Here is a 20,531-nt window from a genome sequence, read left to right on the forward strand (position 1 = left end):
TTCTAAAAGTGGCTGAATTTGATGCTATAGTGGATATATGTGATGCCACACTGTAGTGAAGAATGATTTACTATATATATATATTGAAATTATGTTGATGGCTTATATCATATCTTGGCAATCTGGGAATGTGATCTTCAGTCTCATAACATTCTTGAACTAATATGCTTGAAATACAAAAAATAAAAAGTTAATATTTCCTTAATCAGCATTTGCTTATTTTTATAGCCTGCTTCATGACCAAAATAGCATACATTATTGTACTATTACCATTTCCAACCCATATGCCACAAGAAATGTAGATGTAAGGGTGATAACATGGAGAGTTACTGGAAACATCTACTTATGGGGCGTTTAATGATGTCTCCACTGAATCTTTTTGCTTACAGCCTCAGGCTACAAGTGAATGGCAACCAGTCCTATTGGAAGAGCATGATGGTAAACTGCTACAACATTGCCAAATGGAGCCTTTTATTAACTCACTGAGTCAATGGGGTTTGAAGACTCATTCACAAGATTGGGCCTCTAGTCCTAAAGGCACTGCTTTGGATTGTCTTCAAGGATCTGTTTTTAATTTTGATGAATCTCCATTGAATGTGACAAAAACTGTTCATTTAAATAACAAATTTAATGGGTCATTATAATAATAATTAGGTTTTGATATAATCAAGGTTATTTATTTCATGTATGGCTGGTCTTTTTATAAAATCAGGCTAGCTATAAAATGTGATTTGAATGAAACCAGCTATTCAAATCTATGAATAATGTGAGAAAATAAATCTCTTCAAATACCCAAAATATCAAGCCAGATTTTTGACTGTTTTTGTATTTCCACTTGTCCCAGTTATATGTGTCCATGGGATTGTCCTGGTGTGTCTTTTTTAACTGTCTTGTTAAAACGTGGTGACATAAATCCTCTCTTGTGCTCATCCCAAGATAAGCTTAAAAAGACAAACGGATGCCTAACGCATTTTCTCATGTGAAATTAGATGCCTTGCCTCCAGACTCCAATCCTTTCAAAGCGTAAATGCGAGGCAAGTGACAGCTCTGTGTGTCTGAAACACTGAAGTGTCCCTGACAGTTCGTTTTCCACACTCCTCCAGTGCAAGCCTCTGAACCAATAGGTTGGATCAAGATATCTGCCAATATGTTAAGTATGTCCTAAGCGCATGTATTTCTGATAAAATGTCTCAATTGATACAGTTTGACTTAATAATTAATATGCCTTAATCTGAATGCATTTGGAGTTTAAATATGAAATGAACTAAAATAAAATATATAACTAAAACAGACTTAATGCAAAATTAGTATTCTGTTCACCATATAATGGCTGCCTCCCATATCAGTCATGGACCGCTGTACTATTGATATTTCTCAGGTAATTGTTTCAGGTCTTCTACCACTAGTGACACTGCAAAACTTGTTTTCTTTTTGTCTGCTGATTTCCAAAACGGACTAGAAACTCTGTAATGTGAAAGTCTTTTTTTTTTACTCTTTGGTAACGTTTTTTGTGAATGAAACCTGCCCACACACAGAGCAGAACAGGCAGCCTTATATGGTGTTTTTAGGGGCATGAACAGGTGGTATTCAGCAAGCTGATAAGAGCGATTTATGACAAGTTTGTCCAGTTAAGAGAGGTTGGTGACTCTGACTTGGAACACTCGTATGAGAAAACCTATGAGGAAAAAAAGTAAGAGAGATTTAGGATAAAAATCCGAAAATATTTTTGCACGAGGTCCAATGCAGTCCTGACTTAAAGCAAGAGAGTTTACACCTGTTTGAGGGTCGGGCATGAACTGCGTTGACTAACTTTTAAGGACAAATGCAATTTCTGAAGTGTTTGTGTTATGGCAGGATTACCTCTTGATATGCTGCTGGTAAAGTAGAAAATGAGACTGGATGAAAAGAGTCTGTGTGCTTGAGGCCCTCCTCCTGTGTGAATGATGTAGTGGGTTGATATCACATTGAATGTCCCCCAGAGACAAGCCATTAGGGTTCATTTCTATTTTTTTTATTCCTGGTCTTTTCTCTCTTTTCAAGAGGTACCTTTATATATGCTCCCCTCTTTAATTAAAAGGGACACTTATCTGATCAGTCTGTCAGAGAGAGGTAAAATAACTGTGAGAGACAGAGGAGCCTGAGATAACAAGTGCAAATGTAAAGGAATGTTAAAACACACGAGAAAAAATGGAGTGGAGCGAAAGAATAGGATGTCTGTCTATATTACAAAAGTCATTTTGGACAACAGTGAGCCTGTCAGTCAGACTCAAGGACAAAGAGGCACTGATAGCACCTGGTGAGCCGCCTCCGCATCTCCTTCTTTGTTTTGGTTCCCTGGACTTCTTTCTAGTAATAAATTCTGCATATTTGTGCCTTTTGAACGCCAAGAATGGTTTTCAGTGTCATAGCAAAGCTTAACAAAACTGTTATCATACAAAGAAATTCAAACAGGATGCTTCCTTTGTACCTATCATCACTTGTCTTCTGTTCATTTACAGAAGACAGGTGATGAGAGAAAAATATTCACAGCTAAGATACAACTTTGGGTTGATTAAAGTTTTAGAGAACTCGTCACAGAGTAGATTGTAAGCATGCATTATTGATTAGTATGACCACCTCAGGCTTCTGAGTAGTGCAATAATTGGCTCTTGTATTTGCTGCTACAACTTCCTGGCATAGCCAAGCTGCTGATGGAGCAGAGAAAGCTTGTAAAATTGGCCCGTTGACGTGACCACACCAGATTGACTGATAACATTGCCAACCTTTCCCCCCCCATCTCTCAATCTCTCAATATTTTATCTCTATGCTGCTCCAACCCACTGGATTGTTAGCGTATCATATTTTCCTTCACACACCATTTAACTACCCTTTGACTGTTTGTAGACAGAATCAGAGATACACAGTTAAAAATGAACCTTCCACACACACATATCCACACCGAGACCATCATTTAGTGCTCCACTGCTCAGATCACAGTGCAGAAGAAAAGGGCTTAGATAAATATGGGAGCGGCTCCTTTTGATGCAAATGGTGTGAGAAATGGGTGTCTGTTGCTACTCTGTAATTGTAGGTCACAACATGGCTCAGTGCTTTTCCTCTGAGCTCCACCTTGTTTATCTGCTTTGAGCTGCTGTGATATTAACGTCTCTCCTTCTTCCTCTCCCTCTCTTACCCCTCCTTTGTTGTTTCTTGGAAGGTGTTGCCAGGCATACTGCAGAAGCATTGCTGCATCTTACCAGACAGGAACACAGGTAAGGACCAAACAGGTTACCCCTCTTCACTAAAGACACCAGCCACACACACAGCGCTGAGACAGAAGGAGAGAGCCAGTCACTGAGAGTAATGAGTGGGTGGTAATGCTGGGGAATGGATGCTGGGTGGGTCACATTTGTCTGTCTACCTGTTTTTGTGTGTGCTCTGAACATCTGTGAGCTCATACCTCCTCTGCTGGCTATATGCACTCTTCCTGACTGATGATTTTCACATAGTTTTGTTATATAGTGATTTACCCCGTCCTTACTATTTGGCCACAAACTGATCCCTTTATCACTGCGATTCTTACTATACAGTTACTATACTATTCTTTTATTGCTGCTACACAGTGTTATCTCTAGCAAAATCAACACATTTCAAAAGGATCTAAGATCATTCTCTGTGTGGCCTAATTTTCTCCACTTACATGTCAGAGGGAGGGAAAGGTCTGGGGGCAGTTGTTGCGAACTTGTGATCATGACAGGCTTCTTAACATCATTGCAGGTGTGAAGAGGTTGCTGATGAAATTGAAGAGCAGGGAGATATACTCAGGTACCTGGCCGCAGTCCTCACAATAATGACTTCTTCTACCTATCTGTGCGTTCACTTTTGGCGACTCTCTAACCTCTCGACTGCAATGAGACTGCATGCACATGGGCTGCCACACCATCCATCCCACTAACAAAACCTCACTAATGCTCCGACGCGTGTCGGCTACGCAGTGGTTCGCTCATTTGTCAGACTCATGGCCATTTTGTCATCTTAGTAATAACTGCCTTCTGCAGTGAACTTCTGTCCTCTGTTTTGCACTTTATTCTGCAAACCGTACAAGACTGATGTCTACCTAAGAATACTGTGTTTCTCACACATGTCTAGAAAGCTAACTGCACACCCTTCCCAGGTGTGAGAGACATGCTGAAGAGTAGAGCAAGGGCGCAGCAACCTTGGCTATGAAGAGACACTTGCAAACTTGTTATGAGTTTCAGGTGTTGGAGCTTGGAACTCTGAGTTATAACTGATAACTGTGAGGCATCTCACAGCATGTAATTAATGTTTCCTGGGGCATATAGGCCAGATCATCTGCACTTAAGCAGATAAGAACCTTGACAAACCTATAAATCAGTAGTTTTACTGTTATTTTGAGCATAAAAGTTCTGTTAGCCAGACCTGGGCCAAATTTTAAACCAATCCACTCTTTTCGTCTCTCTATTTAAAAGGTGCCAGATGGGTGGGGTTTGCTGTTATGGAACAATCCTCTTTTTGTGCCTCTCAAATCTAATCAATTACAGAAAAGTGTGTTTATAAAAAGAGATTTACAAATGTTAGTTCAAGTTTTTGTGAAATATTTTACATACGTTGCTATGTGTTTAGTTGAGGTGGCTGGCAATCACTGCATGAATATGAAGGACCCATGGGTGCACCTCTCGACTGGTCTTAGAACAAGATGTTCTGACAGAGTGGACACTTATTAAAATAACCTTATAATAACCTTATGAATATTGATGTGCCAAGCTCGGAAACTTTTCCAGGGATATTTTAGCAGACACTGGTCTGGAATAGAGAGCTGCTGAAGTCTTAGTTCATGATGTTTGTGTCTGTGTGTGTGTGTGTGTGTGTGTGTGTGTGTATACGTTGTATGTATGTGAATGTTTGTGTCAGTGTCAGTTTGACTGCACTTGCTTGCACGCACAGTGGCAAAGTTGCTAACAACCTCAGTGCCCCCAGTAGTTTCTGTATTTATAATGTCTACCATGGCATCCTGTCTCCATGACAACACAGTTTGTGGTGTCAGTAGATGCAAAGACTGCACTGTGTCCATTTTTAATAAGCATTGCTTCTGTCTACTGATTAGATTATGTATTTGCATATGCTAAACAGATGGCATAAATTAGCACTAGCATTAGAGGAGGATGCTCACTAGTCAGTTCAGTAGTGTTGAGTCAGGCCTGGGTCTGCCTAAGGAGAGACATGAGTTGACAAATTTAGTGTAGGGCTTGAGGAAGGAAAGAGGAGTGGAATTTCTGGAAAATGATGAAGAGCAAGTAAGATTAGGGGAGACTTTGAAAGTAATGGCCGTGAAAAGATTGGTATCTCCTGCTGGTGAATGTGATTTTAAAAAGCTGCATTGTGTGTGTGTGTGTGTTTCCATGTCTGTGTGCATGTGCCTTGCTCAACTGTACTGCACTGAGTGAGGTGCGCCATCTCCTGGGCAGTTTCCCAGCTGTCACAAATCCATCTCTTCCTCAGAAAGACTTCCCTCATCTGCTCCCCACTTCTGTTTCTCAGATTCGAAATCTTGTGCATAGAAACTGGAGGGATGAGGCTTATCGTAATCTTACGCTCTCTCTGTTATCACTGTGTCCCTCCGCTCCTAATGTACTCCGTAAGCGGAACCCTCTGTGCTGATGAGCACTCAGCATTTCTATGCCACAAATTCACTGACTATTTCTATTTATAGACACTAATTAACGTGTGAATATTTCACCATTTTGTTGCCATTTTTCATGTCCATGCTGAATTTCTGGCATCCTATTATCATCTCTTCCTATCCCCTGCTCAGAGCCACTGTCCTGCTCTAGTGTTTTCGGAAAAATGTAACAAGTAATTTTCCCTTATGTAATTCACTGCAACCTAAAATCTGACTTTTTGAAGATTTGTATGTAATGATACTGAGTTCATGTTCACATCCACTGAATGAGCAGCAGGGTAGTTTTGTTACAGAGAGCAAGTAGATTTAAAGTTCAGATTTACAGTGTCTCACATTGCTTTTGCTACAATTATACCATGAATGCAGAGGTGCTATAAATGCTGACTGTTGCATTCTGGGAAACCCTTCTTTCATCCTTTGCAGTATTTGGACACTTCTGTTTTGCATTCATGGTCTTATATCCTCATCGATTTTGTCTCCCCTGAGTCTTACAACCCACCTCTACACACACACACACACACACACACACACACGCACAAACAAGTACACACAAACATTACCCATTGCCTCTATTTACAATTCCCATGTGTAAGTGTATGTGTAAGTGAGGTAGTGTTATTGTTTGTCTTGCATTTTTTTTGTAAATGGTGGAGCTTGCAAAGTCTCCAATTGTTGCGCATGAGGTTTGCTCCTATTTTGTGCGTAAAAAAACAAGAAGTTCAAGTATTTTTCAGAATCAGAAATACTTTATTGATCCCCGAGGGGAAACTCTTTTGTTACAGCTGCTCACTGTCACGTCAGTGCACACAGGAATAGAAGTTCTAAGCAAATCAAAATATAATACACTATAATACAGGCAAGATAAATTAAGTACAAAGTGGATATAAGTATAAAATTAAAGTGTAAAGTACAAGTAAAGTGGATTTACTGGATGATAAGTATGTACGGTATAATAATACAATGTAATAATATAAGTAATAGTGCATGTACTGTCAAGTTAAGTGTAGCTTATTAAGATGATTATGAGACGGTGGATATTGCACAGCAGTAATAGAAGTATGAATAAATAACAATAAATAGGGAATTTTAAACTGAAAAGAGTATATTGCACAGCAGTATTTAACACAGAATATTGCACAATTATTTCAAATATTGCAGTGATGTTAATGGTCCAATGTCCAGTTTAATGACTTAGGGTCACACAGACTAACACTTAGAGGGAGGAGTTAAAGAGTTTGATGGCCACAGGCAGGAATGACTTCCTGTGGCGCTCTGTGGTGCATTTTGGGGGAATGAGTCTTCCGCTGAAGGTACTCCTTTGTTTGACCAGCACGTCATGGAGTGGGTGGGAGACACTGTCCAAGATGGCATGTAGTTTGGCCAGCATCCTCCTCTCTGACACCACCGCCAGAGAGTCCAGCTCCACCCCCACAATGTCACTCGCCTTACGGATCAGTTTGTTGAGTCTGTTAGCGTCCGCTACCCTCAGCCTGCTGCCCCAGCATGCAACAGCATACAGGATAGCACTGGCCACCACAGACTCATAAAACATCCTCAGCATTGTCCGGCAGATGTTGAAGGACCTCAGCCTCCTCAGGAAATAGAGGCAGCTCTGGCCCTTCCTGTACAGAGCTTGAGTGTTCTTAGCCCCAGTTTATTGTCCATGTACTCCCAGGTATTTGTAGTCCTCAACAATGTCCACACAAGTACCTGGGAGTACATGGACAATAAACTGGACTCATCATGGTATTTGATGCAGTTGCTGCAATTCTTTTCATGTGATTTATTTAGTCTAAAGTATAGTTCAGTGTTTATGCAAAGAGCTGAATTCAGGCGTGACAAAATGACAACAATTAATGTCCTAGTTAAAGTTGCTTTTAAATTTAAAACGACCAGGAACAGCATTATGCAAATGCAAAAAGCAAATGTTAATGAAAAGATTCAAATGATGGCCAACATAAGTGCAAAATGGCATGACCATCCAATCAATACTGTTCATGTTTCATCAAGATTAAACAAATATTATGACAGTTCAGGAGTGAGATGTATTTAAAAAAAGAGAATAAAGTATCATCAGCCTGATTCAGGATTTTGTCAATAGGAAAAACTTGTAAAGGACATGATGGAACTGCAAAATGTTCTAATGTACAAAACTATGATATTAAGGCTAGCACTTCACATAAAAGTGTTAGCATTATTTCATAGTGACATTTGGATATCCTAAAGCTCAATAATAAATAATACATTTGCTAAATATATTTCATAATGTCAACAAACATATAATATACCAAGTGCCTTACTGTACGATAGAAACAGTCAAAGTTTTCCATCATTAAAATGTAGCTTGTTCGCTCGAACGCTAGCACAGTAGTTGTTGAGTTACACTCACTAAAATGTTGTCTTTTTAATTAGCTCACTTACCACTCCTGCTGTGTATTTTGTGTCAACGTAAAGTTGAAGGGTTTGTCTCAGGACATGTTCCAATTAGACTTTTTAATATTGCCACACGGACGTTTCAGGCAAGACGCCCTTCTTCAGCGTGTATTCTGGCAATTTGACAATCAATATACACAGCTGGGGTTAATTATAGGTGACCACAACTAGCACAACAAGTATATCCCAACAGGAGGAGCCACATGCCCCAGCATTGAGACAGTGAAGATGCCACGGATAGGTTGTAATAGGGAAAGAATCCTTCTCCAAAGGGAGGCGTATTAGATACACTTACACATTACCAATGGGTTGAATGAGGAGATTTCATTTGCTTGATTCTTATGAAGTGAATATCATTTGTGTTTTAGTATCCTACATCATGAGACTCTGTGCCTGGAAAGGTTGTGGCTCCCCCTGTTGGGATGTACTTGTTGTGCTAGTTGTAGTAACCTATAATTAACCCCACCTGTGTATATTGACTATAAAATTGCCAGAATACATGCTGAAGAAGGGCGTCTTGCCCGAAACATCCGTGTGGCAATATTAAAAAGTCAAATTGGAGTCCGGTCCTAGTCGTTCTTTTTATTATTAACTACATTAAGGATCCAGCACCCAGTCTTCAAGGTCTAATCGTGAGTTGAGCGCGTTGTGTCTTATTTTTTTCTAAGGACACGTTGCCATGGAAACAAGTTGGTCAGGAGGACTCAGGGGATACGGAGGAGACATTAGTTAGAAAGCAAGAGATGAAAATCATAACGCATTATTGGGGAATTGCACTTTAAAGTCCTCTTAAAAACCTCATAACATTTCGAGTTAGAGAACTTTTTAAACTTAATCCTAAGAGCACCCTCGGACACCCTGCCTGTGTCCGCTGTCTGAAAAGTTTCTGTTGTGTCCTCATTCAGAGACAGCTTAAGTCCCTGAACTACATCAGTCTAATGGCTCTTCTCTTTACCTTACTTAGCCTCTGTCCTCAGTCACAGCACGTCCATCTTAATGCTTCACATGTCCTGCCCGAGCCTCCCCGTCCCGCTGTGAATCTCACTGACACAGGAGGGAATCAGCAGCTCCTCTATTAACTTGAGTAATTAACAGGCGTGCTGTCGCTTTCCCTCTGAGTATGTCCCAGCCTGCTTTTGTAAATGCACACACATACATTGTACGTAGACACACAGTTTTTATGAACACACACGCACTCAGTGCACACATGCACAATATGTCCGGCACACTTGATATCAATCTGTAACAAAGCGAGACAACCAGGGAAAGCCTGTCTCCTTCTGATAGCTCTCAGAGGCCTTGATGCCAACTCTGTATGCTCTTTATACCCGCTCACCAAGACCAAGAGACAAACGTAGAGACTGTATTAGAAAGATATAAAGCATAAATAAGATGTATGGACTTCATGAGCAAAGAAAGATGAGTGAATCTACATGATGACGGTGAAAAACAAGACAGAAGGATGAGGGAATCAGTGAGAGCTGACAGAGTAAAGTGAGGGAAAAGAGTGTGTGCGCGTGTGTGTGTGCTGGAGGCCCTCAGGAGCTCTCCTCATGTCTGCTAAACTCTCGACTGCTGTAGTTGATAATGAGTCCTGCACTATCTCTCCTCCTCAGCCTTCCCCACTCTCTACTGTTAGTATGAGCCCCCGCTCTCTTCTTCTTCTCTGCACGCCCTCCAGCACCACCAAGGCGTACCCACTGAACTGTTACAAGAGTGGGTAGCTCTGAAACACGGCCGCTTCCTCTAGGCCTCTGTCTCTGTGCAACTGGACTGCCACGGCAACAAATTGATTGTAAACAAATATGACACAGAAGCATAATGGATTAGAGGGAAACTCAGGGATACTTTTTGAATAGCTCCCACATGGTATCAGAGATCTCTAAAATAGGACACGATGGTCAAGGTGCAGCTTAGCTGAATATTCATGATACAGTGCCTGTAGACATTTTGAGAACACTCAATTTAAGTTGAGATGAGCACTGTTTATTTGTGTGTGTATTTGCACATATATGGGAATCCAGTAGTTAGAGAAAGCAAGGTGTATGTGATGCTCTGATGATCTCAGGTGGAATACTAAGAGTTGAATCTTAGGCCATGTGCTGCCGCTGATGGCAACATGCTAGTAAGCCTAACAGATTGTTATCATGTAGTTACTAGTTGGGATATTGGTAGCTGGTGGTGTTAGGTAGTTGGGTTTGTTGGTGGGTGAAGCCACATGCTACCGCTAATGGCAACATGCTAGTTATCATAACATGTTGTTAGCTGGTTGTTGTTAGCTAGAATGTTGTCATTGTGCATGTGGGCGACCTGCTGCCCCCGTGTTCCTGCATCAGACAATGGACTTGTCTCTGTACTAGTCTTGCTAGATCTTAGTGCTGCATTTGACACCACTGACCATCGCATCTTATTACAGAGACTGGAAAAAAGTATATTGGGATCCAGAGCCTTCAGTTATCAAGCTCCTCTCCTGTGGAATCAGATCCCAATTTGGGTTCGGGAGGCTGACACCATCTTCACATTTAAGAGTAGGCTTAAGACTTTCCTCTTTGATAAAGCTTATAGTTAGGGCTGGCTTAGGTGAGCCCTGAACCATCCCTTGGTTATGCTGCTATAGGCATAGACTGCTGGGAGACTTCCCATGATGCACCTCTTTCCTCTCTCCTCCTCTCCATCTCCATCTGGATGCATTTTTATCCCATTACTGCATGTTATGTGATGACAACAAGCTAGTTAGCTCAACATGTTGGTTGCTGGTTATTGTTTTCTAGCATGTTGTTAGCTGATGATGTTAGTTGGTGATACAGAAATGTTTATAGCTTGCCTCGGAGGGCTGTTTTGAGTGAGTGGGTGCAAATAAAGAGATGGGTGGTTCTGCAACGCTGGAACACACTGTTGAGCCTTTTCAGTGTTATGGGCCCAACTAAACAAAACACCAGTTATTGAGAGGGTGTCCTTGAGCCTGCCTTGCCTATTCGTAAGAAGTGCGGAACTAGATCAACAGTGATGTTGGCTGGACTACTGAGTGGGCCATGGCATTCAGATTAAACTTCCCAGTTTGTGGCCAGTTGGGCCAACCACTGTAGTTTAGCCTAAGCAGATATAATGTAAATATAAGGCCCGATTAAGCACCCAAGTATCTGCTCTTTGCTTGGGTGAGGGTAGAATTAAAGGATAGTTTAAAGGTGTGTTAGGGCTGGTTTAGAGCAAAGTGTCACCTGTCAGAGGACTCAGTAGATTTATGATGGCACAGCCTTATACCCACAGCAGGGCCATTAACATCATTCAAAAATCGAAATCCCATTTCTGTAGTATCATCCAAAAGTGTTGTACTCTAGGTGTGTTTTTGTGAGAGTGCTGCACACTTACCTGCCTATGAATGTATTTGTGAGCCATGTGCTTCATCTCTCTGTAGGGACTCCTGTCATTGAACTACACAGTGTCTGACTGGAGGACAGCTGGTCTCTGTGGACTGTCTGTCTCAGCTTGTCCCCGACATAATGAGCGAGCTGGGAGTAAGCTTTGATTTAACGCTGAGTCACTCCGTTCCAAGCTGCTCATTAATGGATGAATGACGGTGGGAAGAAGTGAAAGAAATGGGAGGTGGTCCTGTCTTTGTTGCTGTGTTGACAAACCTTTAAATTCCCTTTAATTCTTTCTGACTCCCTACTCTTTCCTCCTCTCCTTCAGAACACACATACACCAGGGCTCCTAACTTTACAGTGGTAGCGCTGGTGCGCCTAACGTTTTAATTTAGGTGCACCCAATAATGCATTTTAAGCATGATCTTTTTTGGGGGGTGGGGGTGGGGGGATAATATATATAGGCTAATATTTGAAAGAATACATTAATACATTACCCTATTTCTAGTAAGTTATTTTTAATTTCACCATTTTAATTCTACTTAATTCACCACCTTATTTTAGTGTTTACTCACAAACTACTTTAATCTAAAGCCTTGTGTGGAGGAGGCTTGTTGTTATTAATGCCGCCTATTGAAATGATCAAAACCAACATGATACCCAATGACACTGGCGCCAACAGCTGCACTTACAAAACAACTTCATAAGTAGGCCATTAAAGAGGAGACTCTTGATCTCTATTTCTCTGCAGAGCATGTGCGATTGTCAGTAGACTGCATGGGAGGGGAGGGAGATTGTCCATAAATTAACTGAATTTTACCTTACTTCTCTTCCTCAAAACTTTAGTCGCAATTGACAGATTTGTGGTCGCATCTGCGACCATATGGAGCCCTGTACACACACATACACACACTTCATGATGGTACACTCATCAGCACCACCAGTTCATACGTTCATACATGTCTCCACTTCCTCCCAAGAAAAAGTAGCCAAAATATCCTGGATACTGGCGCTGCCATCTTGAGCTGGTGACGTAATTTGGAGCTAGAGTCTGTGCAGCAGTGATCAGGGTTGGAGCCGCGGTATCGACAAAGAACTTCTATACTCTTTGGTATCGAGGTCCCGCCCATACACCCGGCTGACTCACTTGCGAGCAGGGCTCAGCTGTCAATGATGACGTGAAACCCCCTTTTTATAGCATCAAATAACAAATTAAAACCAAACTTATCAGAAACATGAACACTTGAACATACATCAGCGTGATGTATGAACTGATGATAGAAACAATCTTTTGGAAACATTTTTTTGAAGTGTTCTTTGATTTTTTTAGTTTGGCCCATGTCCCATCTGCTAACATGGAGGGAGTGGGGTTTATGACCTTTTATGGCCATTCGACAGGGAGTGAGATGTTTTGGCTTCACTTTTGGGGGAGCTGTCATGTCGTCCATCTCTATATACAATCAATGGTCTCTACTAATGGCAGACATAGATGGTCCATTTCGCTCTCATGCTGAACAGTATTCATTTTGGCGCCTGATTTTGATTTAGTTTCAGACTTTTGATGAAAATGTAGATTAGTTTCAATCAACAAAAACTAAAGATATTTTAGTCTCGTTTTTCATCAGTGAAATTTTAGTCTCATTTTTGTCATGCATTTTAAGTTTTTATATCTTCTAAGCATTTTGAGGCTACAGCTGTTGCCATCTTTGGTGTGTGCAATTACCCTGGTTACAGGTGCCAACTAGTCTATCGCGAGGTTAGTGGAAAAGGCACTGTTTACTTGTTCACACACACAGTGTCCATTTCACTGGCTGTTCGAATGGAGTTGCGCTTTCTTGCTGTCATTCCTTAGTTATTCACTTAGCATAACCACAGCTAATGTTCTCTCCACTGCAGAGCAGCAACTCATTCAGAGGCTGGATTCACTCACTTGTTTACCAAAATACTGTTCACTGTCTGGGTTTGTCTTGATAGGAGAAGGAAGAGATGGTAGAATGTCAGATAACGTAGTGATATTTCTTTACTGAACATCTAGAGGAAGAATTAGATGGTTGACTGTGGACATTAATCCTGGGTTAAACTTACTCATTCCTTCTGATCTGCAACACCAAAGATAGCTGACTGAAAGTAACATTAACGTTACATCCACATTCACAGCACTTGATAGAGTTACATTAGCTTACCGTTTTATATAAGCAGGCATGCTGCCAGCATGTTCTTGTAGTTTGTCCTCTTGTCTAACGCTCAGTGGATTGTAGATGAATTTAGTCCATAAATCTGTTTCTTCCAAGAACCAGTAACGTCAGATCACATTACTGACAGAGACATTACTGAATGCAAGATGTGTGATTCCGCACATGCATGCTGGTCGTTGAATAAGACTTTGCATTTAAAGACTAACTTAACACCCCTTGAAAATCTTGTCTTTGTTGTCAGCTACCTTTTCCAAGGTCAAGAAGAAGTGTTAGCGCATGAAATGAAGAACACATTTCCTGAAAACCTTGCTGCATAAAAACTGATGGCCTGGTACGTAAAATGCAGTGCTTCTACCAATCCACTGTATATTATGGTCTTGTTTGGTTTTGATATACTGTCTCAATAAATACATATTGTATTGATGCTACAATGGTTAACATTACACCTTTTATGTTGAATTTAATGTATGCAAGTGCAGGTACTGTACATGCAGGGTGAGGCGTGAAAGAGAGAAGGCAGGGTGTATACTTTTTTTTTTCTTGAGGAAATTGAGGGGAAAGCTGCAGCCTACAACCTGCATGTTAATAGTTGCCTCCATGGAATAGCTAGATAAAATTGGGGTTGCAAGGTGACAGAGAAGGGTGATTGTAAAAGCTCATCTGAAATCTGTAGAGTGGTTGACCAGCTAGATTGTCCAAACAAAGTCGGGCAGTATTTATGCTTGTGTGTGTGCGTGCATCTGTGAGTGTGTGCATGAAGGTGATAGTGAGAAATAGCAAGCTGTCTGGTATGCTCTGATGGTCTCAAGTGTCAGACTTTGTGTTTAAACTCACCACAGACTTTGTTTTACAGTTTTTCTGTGTATAGTTTCATCCAAAACTATTGTACGTGTCAGAAATGGTTTCTGTCAAAATGAAGAAGTTGGTGTCTTTGCTGTTAAGTAAAAAAGTCATTGAGTCTTGGGCTTTTATGTGGTCTGCTTACTTCACACACACTGACATGGGATTGCTGGGTATATTTGCTTGGTGTATGTGTATATGCATATGTGTGTGTGTGACAGATACTTTACTGTAGCTCATTATTAAGGTCTATTTAGCAGAAGATAATGAGTACAGAGAATATATAACCTCTGTCTTTTTCAATTACACACCTCTGTCCTATCACCATGCAGGTGCATTGTCTTGTCACTACATTGCTCGGTTTCATTATCAGTGTCATTCTTTCCACAGTTGACCAGTGGAGTACAGTTGTGGCTTAGGTTGGCACATTGAAGCACTGAGAGCATATCTAGACTTGCAAATTCTCACTTTCCCTATCTGTTGGTTGAATCTTTTCCTGCTACAATACACAGGCTTGAAGTAAAGGTGCATTTAATAAGATTTGTGTAAAACTACACTCATCTAATCATTCTAAATTATAACATAGGGCTGAAACAGAGAGAAAAATCCAGTCCAGTCTCCCTCAGACTGAGACAGATTCTATTGAAGGTAGCTTAGACATTTGTACGTATGGTATATTTGCCACATGATATTTTCATTGGTAGAGAAGACAATAGCAGAAAGTAAAGAAGCAAAAGCTCATAAACCTCCTCTTCACAGCACAAAGTCATCTCCAGCCAAAAAAGTTGAAGCCACCAACATTCAACTCTTTGGTATCAGATCAATCAGATGGGATCATATATATTTCGTTACTTTGTCATTTGAGGTTCCTAATGTGAAAAGCTGCCTAGTTTAGCAGTATGCAGCATTTACATCACAAACCAAAACTTCCCCCTTGCTCCTTTCCAGCCCTCCCTCTCTTCCTTCCCGTTCCCCTGTAGCCCATCTAGTTGTTGCACCCGATGTTCTGAACATGTTTCTCCCATTGCAGCAATTACACTAAAGTGACACCATTCATTTCAGCCCTCATTATTAGCACAGCGGCTATTCTGAATAGATGGTACCCATTTGGCAGCCTGGAGCTCTCCAACACCTGACAAGGAGAGTCTAACTGAGCTCCACCTGTTTGTCTGAACATGCTGCAGGCGAACAGTTGTATGTCTTCCTCTCTTTTATGCACAACACATTTTATTTGTCTTGTCTCTTCACATTTATCATTGTGTGTCTCTCTTTGCTGAAACGTGCACGCACACACGTTCAGATATGTCCGCTGCCATCACCGTATAAAAATAAGTAAGATGAAAAACTTACAGAGGCCAATCTCAATACTAACATTTGTCTTACTGCACTGTCAGATGCCCAGGTACTCAGAGAGAGGTGATAACTCACACTATCACCTCTTACTGAAAGAAACATTTTCTCTGCCTGTCAGCCAGCATTGTTGTCTTTGTAGTATTTACCATGGGTCGAATTTAGTTTTGTGCTTTTGCTGTGACAGATAACAGTGACCATGTCTGGTAACCAAATCAATTTGTTTTCAGAGGAAGTGACATTATCTGTGGAGGGGCTGTAGCCGGCGGGCCAGCGACTGGCTGTCTGGAGAAGCTAGCTGTGATTTGATTAGCCAGGATCACAGCCACAACAAAAACAAGGCAGGAAGTCAAATACCAAGAACCTGCTTTGTTATGACTGATTCTCTGTTGTCTAATGAAGATCAAAGACGTAAAAAATGTAGGGCTGAAAATAACAATTATTTTATTATCATATCAATCTGCCCATTATTTTCTCGATTAATCGATAGGTTGTTTTGTCTATAAAATGTCCGAAAATAACGAAAAATGCACATCACAATTCCCACTGGTAATGCTAATAAGTTGTTAATAAATGGATAACTGATCTATAAATCTTTAGTAAATAATTAGTTAACCATTAATAAGTTCATTAATTAAAACTTAAACCCGTTATGAAGGGTGCCTTATTAGAAAGTGGAACCCAAAACATTGTTGTAAATAATTGTACTTTTTAAAAAGATATACAAATTCTACGATGGTAGGGGTGTTCCTTTTATTTGCAAATGCATATCAACAAGGCCACAGACACTCATGTTTCAAATAGTTGGACTAGTTGAAGTTTGCTTTATTTATCTTTCCACTCACTGCACCCACCTCAGCAAGTAAAAATCAAGTCCTTCTCTTTTCAGAGATTTCAACTAACATTTTGTATTGACGAGCGCATTAGTCGACGTATTCTTTTGATTGAGCCATGTGTCCCACTGCTGCTACCAGTTTTGTGTGGGATCCTTGGGGAGCTGAGGTGACTGTTTGTAGACATGTCCATTTTGGATGTGTGATTAGTATCATTGCTTCAATTTAGTATTGTAATCAGGCTCAATCCTGTGGGGAAGAGTTGTTTATTTTCAGATAGATGCAACGTATTGCTGTATTCATATGGGTAAGTACGCTGCGGTGTTTGTCACTGTTGCCTATCAAAAAGCATTCATTACTTTGGATTTTTTTTAAACTTTCTCTTGTTTGACCCCTATCTGTCAATGACCTTTCAGACTGGTCTAGACCATATTCTGCTCTACCATCTGTACTTGCCACTCTCTGTTGCTTCTCTTGCCTTCCTGATCTCTCTTACCACAAGGTATTCTTTGGGTTTGTGCATCAAGGGACCCGTCTCCACCAGGCAGCCGAACCACATGCTCTTACAAGTCTCAGGTCCAGCCAAACACCATTTGTTGAATATAATTGAATGTGTTTATGCCTGGAGTGAGCGGCAGATCAAGGCCATTCCTCCACTACTCATCCATCAAAATAATAATCAGAAAAACAGCATGGAAATCATCCCTCACACTGTTTATTAATATCCCTTTGGCCGATGGTGATAGTACACCAATAAAAAACATACATGGACAGATACTTTGCCACCCTCTTTCTTTCAAGGACACAGAAAGTGAGACATTGGCTGTAGTTCTCTTTGAAGTTATGACTGAGTCAGGTGTTTATTACAGTGAGTGTATTTCAAAGAATTTCTCACATTTTTCTTGATGTGTCATCAGTTACTTCTCTTTGTCAGGGGGGAATTGTTACTTCTGGACTGACCTGCCCCTTCTGTTATCTCTTTTTTTACATTGCATTACCGCACACAAATTGGCATTTTTGCTTCTTCTGTGAAATCTTCTGCAAATCCCTTTATCAAGGTTGCAGGTAGGGTGGGTTGTAATTGGCACTATTTATTTGAGTAGATTAGAAATTAAATGATGAATTCAAATCCTCAGACATGACAGATGGCTGAATCCCAGTGATGGAAAGTAACTACTGGAAGTGGAGTGTGAAGTGTTTGTGATTGTGTGTGTGACATGTTTTTCCTTGTGGAGTATTTCTTTTATAAAAACGGTTGCTAATCAATCAATTAATTGACAAATTATTTTAGCTCTAAAAGAGAGCAACGTAGGGAGTAACTGGCCAGTGTCTGTCCGATTGCACCTCTTACAGACAGAGTCCGACCTCCAACTGTGCAGAAGATTGAAGACGACCAGCATCAACCTCATTCCGCAGCTCATCAAGATGATTCACTGCTCAGGGTTAAAATTTAGTGAGAGAGAGAGAGAGAGAGAGAGAGAGAGAGAGAGAGAGCAGCAGGGAGAGACAGAAGGAATTGTAGGATTGAAATAGCTCAAACACCATGCAGAAAGATCTCATGGCAAACCCTAATTTAATAATTAAACCCAGTCATCGATTCTTTAACATATTAAAACCTAGTCCTATGTTTTGTGTTTTTTTGAGGCACTGTCTTAACAGCGTGGACATGCTTATTTCGTCATGTTTCGTCAAATGTTTAAAACATCTTTGGTTTTATCACAAGCAGCAGAATAATCTTGTGAACCTAAGAAAGTAATGTTGACATTCTCCATTGATGTTTTGTAATCTCCTCTGAACACAGGAGATTAGAGAACTGAATTTGACTTGAAAAGCTACAATAAATCAAAAAGTTCTGAAGACGATTAAATAAGAATAATAATATTCATTTAAAGGGTCAAAAAATGAAAAAGAAAAGTTTGACATTTTGGGAAATACTCTTATTTAAAAGCTAATCGTTGCCTGGCTCGAACTATTCCTTTAAATTATTACCAAAACATCTTTTGCGATGATATTATATGGCTACATTATTTCAATCAAAGCCCTGCAATACTACTGATGATGAACAACAAACATAAATCTATTTAAATCTATTTAAAACAAAGCATTAGAGGCCAAATGAGGCAAATTTCCCAATACATTTAACCTGCTCCCATGTACGAGAGCCACATCACAGCAAAAGCTAGAGGTGCTGGACCTCATTATTTAGGGAGTGAGATGAAATAAGTGTTACTGTTCTATAATCTAACATTCAAAAGACTTAAGCAGATATTAAGAGTCGACACTCTAAATGTCAGGATTATGATTAATCACTTTTTTATAGTACTGTTGAGGACAAAGAGATGACCGACACCAACTGCTCTGTCCCAAGCTCTCAGTAGTTCAGAGGCCACATTGAACTTAATCAAATTGCATTAGATAGTAAATCTACAAGAGTGCAATAAACCATTTATTGATGCATTGGGAAAGATTATTGGGAGGCTATACTGCTGTGATATGACAGATGTTTGACAACAGGCTTTCCTTCCCTCAGTCCAAGATACAGTGAGTATCGCTGTGAGGGACCCCTGCTGGGACAAGTGGATGAACAAGCAAAACATCCGCTGAAAAGTTTTTGATATCATGACGACTTAGGAAAGTCAGACAGGCATGCAGTGTAAGAAGAAGCAGGAGCCTTTTGATTGTTTGTCATACCTGAATCAGATGTTAACTCAAGACAAGAATAATACCTGGGAATATAGGGGAAGGAAGGAGGATCCTTATCACTTTGAAAGTAATGTGGGTGGAAGGATGTTATATAACTCTCATTCAGGGGTGGAATTACCAAGAAACTCTGCAGTTAACGCGATAAACTGAAAATCTACAGTTAGCATGATAAACCAAAAATCTAGAGTTAGCATGATGAACTAAAAATCTGCACTTAGCATTATAAACTAAAATCTGCAGTTTGCATGATGAACTAAAAATCTGCAGTTAGCATGATAAACTAAAAATCTAGTTAGCATGATACACTAATGCTGTGTCTCAATTTGGATACTTCCGTTAGTACACTTCCATGTAGTACACTGTGTACACTATGTACTTTCTTGCATTGTGCGCAAATTTTGCCTGCATTTTGCCATAATTGTTAATGTGAATCATAATTAATTCCTTAATTATGCATAACTTTAAGCCTTAATATAATTTAAACGGGGGAGTTATATAAAAATTCACCCCCCATACAGTTGTCATGAATGGGGAAATTAGCCATAGAGACAAAAAACATTTTTTGTACCAGGCTGTAAACATGTTTATAACTGCTGTGAAGTTGGGCATTTTAACATGGGGGTTAATGGGGATTGACTCACTTTTGGAGCCAGCCATAAGTGGCCATTCGAGTAACTGCAGTTTTTGGCACTTCCGTGGTGGCTTCACGTTTTCAGCCCCAGAGATTGCTGCTTGGTGTGAATGTACTTATGCACTCAAAATTGAAACACAGCATAAAAATCTGCAGTTAGCAAAGTTTGTAGTTAGCATGATAAATGAAAAATCTGCAGTTAGCATGATAAACTAAAAATCGCAGACTATAATGAATAAAATAAATAAATGGGCAGGGTGTCTTGACTTCTGTAACCCAGCACTGCAACAGTGATTTTACTGCGTGTAGTTTCAGTAGCCCATCGGTCAAAGGAATTTAGGGATGCTCTTTGAAGTCTCTGTATCTCTGTCTGACACCAGAAAAGCTGATGTCAAAAAGGTCACAGAGCTGTCTTATGTCCTTATCCCCATAAAACACTGGTAAAGGCTATGGCCATGCTTTTGGCATAAGAACATTGATTTGGTCAAAAAGTGATGTTTCATT

General features: G+C 40.2%; 1 protein-coding gene across 4 annotated transcripts in view; it reads left to right on the forward strand.

Annotated features, from left to right (window-relative positions):
• Positions 1-20,531, forward strand: part of dlgap2a (discs, large (Drosophila) homolog-associated protein 2a) — a 164,545-nt gene that overhangs the window by 7,440 nt on the left and 136,574 nt on the right. For 2 of the 4 annotated variants that reach the window (XM_044166680.1, XM_044166672.1), the window contains 2 exons: positions 3,197-3,251; positions 3,757-3,804. The exons of 1 other annotated variant lie outside the window; for it this stretch is intronic. In XM_044166680.1, coding sequence (XP_044022615.1) covers positions 3,197-3,251; positions 3,757-3,804 — 103 coding nt within the window. Of the gene's footprint in view, positions 1-1,644; positions 1,691-3,196; positions 3,252-3,756; positions 3,805-20,531 lie in introns of those variants that run through there. One more of the 4 variants, XM_044166675.1, reaches the window with a different exon arrangement.

The sequence above is a fragment of the Siniperca chuatsi genome, linkage group LG15, assembly GCF_020085105.1.
Source record: "Siniperca chuatsi isolate FFG_IHB_CAS linkage group LG15, ASM2008510v1, whole genome shotgun sequence".
NCBI lineage: Eukaryota > Metazoa > Chordata > Actinopteri > Centrarchiformes > Sinipercidae > Siniperca > Siniperca chuatsi.